The sequence below is a fragment of the Aquila chrysaetos genome, chromosome 3, assembly GCF_900496995.4.
Source record: "Aquila chrysaetos chrysaetos chromosome 3, bAquChr1.4, whole genome shotgun sequence".
Taxonomy (NCBI): Eukaryota; Metazoa; Chordata; class Aves; order Accipitriformes; family Accipitridae; genus Aquila; species Aquila chrysaetos.
Window position 1 is genome coordinate 25,398,640 of NC_044006.1, and position 8,436 is coordinate 25,407,075.

Below are 8,436 nucleotides of genomic sequence, written 5' to 3' on the forward strand. Positions count from 1 at the left end.
AGCAGCCTGCAGAGTGTTGATCTTGTCAGCTCGAAGAGACTGGGACAGTGTGGTTCTGCTGCAACCACTTCTGACTTGTGTGCAGTTAGCAGAAGTTCATGTTACCAGCAATTTTCCTATTTTAAGTCAAGTGTGGGTGCAAGATGCAGCTACCTTTCCCAGCCCATTGCAGGAGGAGTTCCTGTCAACCTTCTTGTGTTTGTTTTGTGTTTTTGCAGGTTGTGGGCTGCTCATTGCAGAAAGATACAGCTGAAAAAGGGTTAGCATCTTTCCATTCAATTTATGTCCTGAACTTTTAAGATCCTACTATTGCTTTTTTGGTTTTGTTTTTTGGGGTTTTGGATTTTTTTAATGTTAGGCCATTATATACATTCTATGGGGAGCTAGAGATTATAGGGGGAATAAAAAGAAAAAAAGTAAGCTCTCATTACAGATATTGTAGGGACAAAAGCCTACTGTTTGGTTTATGTAACTGGAAGAGCTCTGTATAATTCAATAAAAAGGAAAGGAGGCTGAATTTACAATCCTTTCAGTATGGCCTCATTGAAGTACAGATAAAAATGGTATTAACAGGAGCTGCAGTAAAAAGCGGCATTTTTAAAAACAGCTTATTTTAGAAATAGTTATCTGAAAATTTGTTGAGAGTGGTTGGGACTTTTAGCAACATAAATAATTGATCAGTTTTTCTTTCTCTCTCCTTTTTGATTGCTGATTGCAAACCCAACACAAGCTCAGGAGTATTAACAGCAAATGTAATTTATATAACACCAAATTCTCCTAGCTGGTCTATAGGTAAAGCTCTAGACTTGTCCCCAATAGTCCCTCCTTGCCTGTAAGACGTTAGCGTTGTCTGTATTGGAAAATTGACTTGGGAAAGCACAGTGGTATAATGACCAAGGCATTATTTTGCCAGTGTATCTGTTTGAAAGTTGACTGTTGCTCCAGAGTAAAAATTACTTTGGGTATTTGAGCAAATTTACTTTGCTGATTAATATAGGTGTTACTCTAGAACATGTTCACACAGGAAATTATACCATTGTAGTTTCGTTCTTCAGTTTTCCACAGTAAACAGTTTCAGCTCTGAATACTTGAAGCAGCTGAGTAATGGAAAGAATGAAGTGCCCTAGGAAGCAGGCAACTAATGGTGACAAACACCTAACTGATGTTACAGTTCTGGTTTGGTGTCTTATTTTTTTAACCCCACTCCTCGTAGGTTTGGGTTTTTTGGTTCATTTTTGGGGTTTTCTTAGTTAAATGACTAAAGGGAATTTCTGCTTTAAAAAGTGAAGGGAACTGCATATTGTTTGTTTGCACCTTTCAACTTTACAAAATCTTGCTATTTTTATTCAGATGGGTCATCGAATCATGTTTACAACTATCAGCCATGTGATCATCCACGTCAGCCTTGTGATAGCTCATGCCCATGTGTAATTGCTCAAAACTTCTGTGAGAAGTTTTGTCAGTGCAGCTCAGAATGTAAGTAAAACATTTAAAAGCTATCTATAAATGTCTTTCACTGTCCCAACATTTAACTCTGTACTAGCAGTCTGTCTGTACTGCAGACAGTGTTTGCAGGAGCAGAAAATTGTGTTAAATGGTGTGAGAAGGGAGCACATGTTCAGTTTAATTTGGACCTCTTAATTAGCCCTTGAAGTCAGAAACAGTCTTCAGAACTAAAATTGAAGAAGACTAAAGTAAAATCAGGGAAGGAAAGAATTTACAGTACTTTGAATGTCCTACACAGATAGCAGTTGCTATTTTTTTTAATGTTCTAATATGCTATAATCTGCACAGTCTTAATTTTACAATGTACTTTTTTCATACCTGCCCTTTTTGTTTTCCATATATTCCTTTGTAGGCCAAAACAGGTTTCCTGGATGTCGTTGTAAAGCACAGTGCAACACTAAGCAGTGTCCGTGTTACCTAGCTGTACGGGAATGTGATCCTGACCTCTGTTTAACATGTGGAGCAGCTGACCACTGGGACAGCAAAAATGTGTCTTGCAAGAACTGCAGCATTCAGAGAGGATCCAAAAAAGTATGTAGTTGTACAACTACAAGCCTATTGCCTTGGTTTTGAGGTGTTTTTATATTTTCATGCCAGAGAATGGAATTTCTTTGCCTTCATGCTGTCAAACAGGAAAAGAAAAAAAAACCAACCAAAAAACAAAAAGGGAGGTCGCTGTCACTTATGTTATCTTGCTTATGTGCTGCGGTTAAGTTCAGTGTACACTTCATCATGTACCAATTAGTCAGTGTTTTCTGTGTAACACTGCAGTAGAATATCTCCTTTTCCCCATTCAGGCTTCACTTGTAATTTGCAAATATGGTGCTGTTTTAAAATGCTGGCTTGTCAGTCTTTCTCTAGTTCAGCATAAGGAAGTTTGGCTCAGACATAGATACTGGCTATTTCTTCAGTTGTTGATTCTAAAGCACAAACTTGTATAAGGTCTACTGAAGATATTTTGAAAGCCCATTCAGCTCTGTTAAATAAATAAACCAAGGTTTATTTCTGCTCTGGAACATCTCACAAACTAGTTCAGTAGAATACTGAGCTAATCAGTAGTAGGCTCCTGTGTACAGACCTTTCTAGTTTGAAGTCCTTAGTATATATGTTTTTATGTAACACCCTCACTTCAAGGTTAAATTAAAATTTTTATCGGCTTTCAAGTACTTCACATGGCTTTTCTTTCACATCTTTTCAGATCACGTTCTTTCACTCTTTTCTGATCCACAAGCTGTAATTTTAGTGTGCATGTGATAATTATAAGAATCTGTATTTGTCTTCTCTCCTGGAGTCCCAGCATACATTTCACTGAGTAATACAATACAAAACAAAACACAAAACCCCAACAATAAAACAAAAAATCAAATCCAAGCCAGGGATGTCTAAACTTTTTGGGTTTTCTCTCCCACAGCACTTGCTATTGGCACCTTCAGATGTGGCAGGCTGGGGAATTTTCATCAAAGATCCTGTACAGAAGAATGAATTCATCTCCGAGTACTGTGGTGAGGTAAGGATGGAGAACACTGGTTACGTATGAGATTAATTGGTGAAGTTATGTGTTGGCTAGAGACCAGGAGACTGTCTCTAACTTGTCATGTTTGGACAGAGAGATGTGATCGACTAACTGTACAGGTACTGCTGTCAGAGGCTCCAAACCCAGGAGCTAGATGATTGAAATGTCACAAAAAATTAGACATAGGCCTTTGTGAGAATGAGAGGCTGAATGTAGTTTTTTTCTTAAATGTAATTTCAATTCAGATGTGCCTGGAATTTTGTGCAGAATCATTTAGTATAGTGCTAATATTCTGTAGTAATAAAACCCTGAATCAGGTATGCAGTCTTGATTTTTGAGTTGAGAAGCAATACTTGCTTTCCTTCTGCTCTGAAAAAACTTATTTATGCTAAGAGCAAACGATGGTTGTTTGGTAAGCGCAGAATGCTTGCTGAAAACAGTACTTTGTTTGGGAATCTTTTCAGTCCCAGAGAATAAAAAACCTCACCTTTCTTTCAGAATGTCTGGGGTTTTTGACCTTCAGCTGATATGGTTAAAAAAGGGAAAAGGTGGTCACTTTTACAACTACTATTTCTTTCAGATTATTTCTCAGGATGAGGCAGACAGAAGAGGAAAAGTATATGACAAATACATGTGCAGCTTTCTGTTTAACTTGAATAATGGTATGTATGTATTAGTCACAACCCTTGCAGCATAAATAAAACATGTATGCTCACCATTTTGTTCAGCCCTGTTCTTTTGCAGGCAGCAGGTAACATTGAGAAATTTGTTCTTCTGCACATCTTTTCCTAGCAATGTGTGGATTCCCAATATTGATATCCAGTGCCTTTTTTTTTTTTTTTAAATGTTAGTCAACTAGATAGTAGTGATGGAGCCTATTACACAAGCCAACTATACAAGATGAGTTGAGTAGAAGTAGAATTTCATGGAGTAAAATTATGTGAAAGCATTAAGTGAAACAACCTAAAGAATTTAAAAGGCTTGTTAGGTATTGTGTGAAAGAGTTTTGCTGTGACTGAAATTAGCAGTAAGTTACAATGGTAATTTTGTGTCAGGGCGGGGGGGAACCACACGCAGATACGTGGCATGTGGCTACTGCCACTTGAAGAGAAAAATAACAGACTGCACTGTGTCAAGTGTGAAATACTAGAAAATATTTGAAAGGAGGAAAGAAAGCTGCTTTATATCAATGTTGACTTAGCATATTTATGGAGCTTGTCCTTGTGGAATAAAGCTAGAGAAGCTTCAAATGAGAAATTAAGGTAGTGCCACCGTGGTAGGAGACAAACTGAAAGCACAGTGTGGGGCAGCAGGAATATTTTGAGTCTTGCAGAACAATAAAGCTATCATAGGATGAAGTGCCAGCTCTTCCATCTGGGAAGCTGAGAAGTTACTTTTTCCAGCTGATAAAATCCAAGCACACTAGGTATTAAACACAAAAATTTGTTTGTAGGTGATTTATCCATCATTTGTGGGTTTTATTTCCCCCCTAGATTTTGTGGTTGATGCAACACGCAAGGGCAACAAAATTAGATTTGCAAACCATTCAGTAAATCCCAACTGCTATGCAAAAGGTAAGTTTTAAATTTACTTGCTTTTAGCAATGTATGAAGTGTTGTGGGATACTTATTTAGAATACACATTTTATCAGTATTTGTATTAACACAAGTTTATATTTCTTTTAAACAGTTATGATGGTTAATGGCGATCACAGAATAGGAATATTTGCTAAAAGAGCCATTCAGACTGGTGAAGAACTGTTCTTTGACTACAGGTTGGTAGATGGATTTTGTAATTTCTTCCTATCATAGACTGCATTACCTTTCAGTATTTCTGCCTAGCTCATAATTACTGTGCCTGCCTCCTTTATAACCTCAGGTCTCAGCAACTGAGCAGCAGTCCCCTTGCATTTTTTTTTTTTAAAGCCAGATACTGTAGTAAGACTGACTTGAGCAGAGCAGCAGGTTAAGAGCCTTGCAAACTTGGAACAGCAGCTTGTATAGAGAAAAGTTTAGTGACAAATGGAGACAGACCTGCACAACTTTTCCAGGCAGACCGGCATATTAAACTTTATCTGCTAGGGTTCCCTAGGTACCAGTACAGGTTGTTTCTCCCATCATTCAGAAATGGGCAAGAAGTATTCTTGTGTTATTACAGAGAAGTGCTTCCTAAGACTGTGTTCATACTTCCCTCTAAAATCATCTCACTTGAAAATGAAGCTGTCCAGTGACAATACTATTAAGTCAACCTTAAGAAATGCAGTTGCTTTCTACTAGCCAAACTTAACTTTAGCATTGTGAGATTCAAGGCAAAAAAATGTGGAATTATAGCATTTTGTTTCCTCTTGGTCAAAGTCCTCTAAAAGCAGTTTCTTGAGTGGTCAGCATTGTTCTGCATCTGCAAATTCACACAAGGAATAAAGGCCCCAGCTGGTGAGGAAACTATGGGAAATTTTAAGTATGAGAGTATTCCAGGCTATGGTGCTGTCAGAACAATGAAGCTGAAATGTTCAGTGGTACTGGTTTTTATTTTTGGTTTTATTTTTTTAATTTCAGATATAGCCAAGCTGATGCCCTTAAGTATGTGGGCATTGAAAGAGAAATGGAAATCCCTTGACACCAGCTACCTCTTCTTTTAAACAGCTGCCTTATCTTCAGGAATTTCTAGTACTGTGGGCAATTTTAGAAAAATGAAAATGATGCAATTTGAAATTCTGTATTTGCAAAGTACTGTAACAGTAATTTATAGTAACAAATTTAAAAAAAAAAACACAACTTTTTATTGCCTTCTCACCAGCTGCAAAGTGTTTTGTACCTATGAACTTTTGCAATAATGTGGTGTGGTACATTTTTCAACCTTGAATAAAGGATACTTGAACTTCTTCATTTTTACTGGAGTTGAGCTGGAATTTTGTGTTGGCCACTTGAGGAAGCAATGTGAATACTTACTTTCAACTTCTGAGCATAGGCAACTCCATGCTTGTCTACTTCTGTTACTGTTACTTCAGGTCCCATTTAAGATTAATGTGAAGATAATAGTGTAGGAGACAGCCCCCAAGCTGACTGTGGAACTTTGGCATCTAGCACCTAAGAGAGTCATGGTCTTGCAGTTCTCATCTACCCTTAGCATGAAGCTACACTCACATTCTCTGAAGTGATGGTTGCAGTTTAGAAACTCCTATCACCTGCACTTAATTTTTAAAAGGTATTTCTCTACTTTTGCTAAGTCTCATCCATCCTTAGTCTTAACACAGGGTCTGTCCATTAGCAGTAGATGCATTGAATGGGAGGGGAAAAGGGTCCCGTCCCCCCCCCCCCCCCCCCCGTTATAGCTGTGATTTCTGGAACAAACCCTACTTTAAAGACAAATCTGTGGTACAAGGTTTGTGTCTATCTGCCTATTACCTTAATGGCAACTTGGCTGCCCAAGCAGGTGCCATGAATCTTTTCACTCATTTCCATACTGAGTGAACAAACACTGATGCGGACAGAGGTGCATCATTTGATAAGGGAACCAGCAGTGGTACTCCAGCCCTCAACTGTGGCTTTACTCTGAAGCAACAAACTGAATAATGAATGTGAAAGTAATTACACATACATTTCTCTTCTGCATCTCTTGTTTATCTGTAAGCAACCACTATTTTGCTTATTGGTACAGTATACAGTTAGTATCTCTTATTACAAATTTTTTATATATGTTTGTATCCAAAAGTGTTTAGATTGCAGCTAGTTGTTTGGGTCTTGCACAAGGCTGCCATGTGTTTATTTCCGATTTGCCAGCTGAGTGTGAACTCTGCAGCCTACTTGCAAAACTGATTTCAAGAAAGCTTGTCACTAATGACTGTGTATACCTTCTGCACTGAGGAGGCTCCAACTTACTGGCCCTGTTCAGCAAGAGCCAAAGGAGCACTGCCTGCTTCCACTCTCACATACAGCACTCAGCTGCCAGATGCCACCTTGCTCTGTGGTGGCTTAAGTAAGAACTAAGAATTCATACTCCTCATCTTACTCATGGCAGGGAAGTCCAAAAGTAAAAACTTACTTTCTCCCTGCTTAGGTAAAGCATGGCTCTTGTCTGAAGCTGGATCGACAGCAGATGCATTTTAAAAATAGAGCTCTGCAAGAGACAGCATACAGTACAAAAAGCAATGCTGCTTTAACCAGCAATGGGTTAAAGCTAGCTTTGAGCAGGTTATTTCTGGGCTTCTGCATATGAACATCGAGCCTGCTTGTCTGTCACTGTACCACTCGTATCCTGCTACAAAATCTACTCACACTGAACTTTCTGCAAGCAGCATTTACAAAAACAAAACACAAAACAGCATCTTAAAAAAACCCAGAAAGCCAGCACAGAAAGCAGCACAAGCCATATTCTTCCAAATTTCAAAAAGCAATTTGAAAATTGAACAACATGATGCTTCTGTTAGCCATGCTGGCAGGCTTTAGTGCAATTAAAGTTCTTTCAGATAGCGACAGCAAGCATGCAAAATCTCAAGTGGGGATGAGACTTTTCCCCCATTTTCCCAACCAGTTTGGATCACATTTAGTACTGCTCCATAATTTTTTTTTTTTAAACCCAGATATTTTTGTAGGTCAGAGCTCAACTGTAACCATGAAAAATTAGTTTCCCTCAGAGAAAAACAGTATCAACACAAAACCTGGCTCCTTTTTCTTCATGCCAGAACAAACACCAAACAAATCAAATTCTAAGGGGGAAAAAGGGTTTGGCTGCAGCAGTTAGGTTCTTTTCACCATCAAGAACAGAAAATATAAATTACCAAAACTGAGACCTGTGAGGATGGTAGTGTTTTGCTTGTAACATGCGGAAAGCTAATACTCATTTCACATGTATACAATGAATGCCAAACATGCTGAGCAGAATGAAGCCTAGTCAGTCAATATATGTGTAGTAACACTCAAAAATATTTTAATTTCCAGCAGAATTTGCATTTAATGGGAATTAATTAAGCTTTAGGAACACAGTCAATTTTCTGTTCTAGTCAAAGAAATGGGCAGCCTCAACCTTAATTATTCAGGGCAGCATTTAGGCAAGTGGGATGCATTTTATAGCACACTGAACAGTATTAAAACCAGCTCCAATTTCAGATGACCAAGTATTGCCATATATATATTTAAGTATTTTCTGTTCTGCATATCTTCTGAAATCACCAGAACTTTCTTTTCTTTCCAAAGCGCAGACATCTCCTCTTAAAAAAGAAATAACATGCACATTTGATGATAGATGACAATTAATTTCTTCAGAGAACAAAATGTGCTTAAATCACCATAAAACAGGGAAAAGGAGGAAAAGCAAAACGAATTTCTATAACTTTCATAACCATTGTACCTTTTATTTACATTTAGAAAGATAAGTCATGAAACTTAAAACAATAAAACCAAATGCAACTTGTACAGAAA

At 37.9% G+C, this 8,436-nt stretch overlaps 1 protein-coding gene across 10 annotated transcripts in view; it reads left to right on the top strand.

Moving 5' to 3' along the window:
• The window catches only part of EZH2 (enhancer of zeste 2 polycomb repressive complex 2 subunit), a 51,014-nt gene extending 45,104 nt beyond the window's left edge, over positions 1-5,910 (top strand). For 9 of the 10 annotated variants that reach the window (XM_030009802.2, XM_030009798.2, XM_030009804.2 and 6 more), the window contains 8 exons: positions 219-259; positions 1,351-1,476; positions 1,859-2,037; positions 2,918-3,013; positions 3,600-3,681; positions 4,513-4,593; positions 4,709-4,793; positions 5,575-5,910. In XM_030009802.2, the coding sequence (XP_029865662.1) occupies positions 219-259; positions 1,351-1,476; positions 1,859-2,037; positions 2,918-3,013; positions 3,600-3,681; positions 4,513-4,593; positions 4,709-4,793; positions 5,575-5,635 (751 nt within the window). In that variant the 3' untranslated portion in view covers positions 5,636-5,910. Of the gene's footprint in view, positions 1-218; positions 260-1,350; positions 1,477-1,858; positions 2,045-2,917; positions 3,014-3,599; positions 3,682-4,512; positions 4,594-4,708; positions 4,794-5,574 lie in introns of those variants that run through there. The other variant, XR_003922778.2, reaches the window with a different exon arrangement.
• The last annotated feature ends 2,526 nt before the right edge of the window (positions 5,911-8,436 follow it).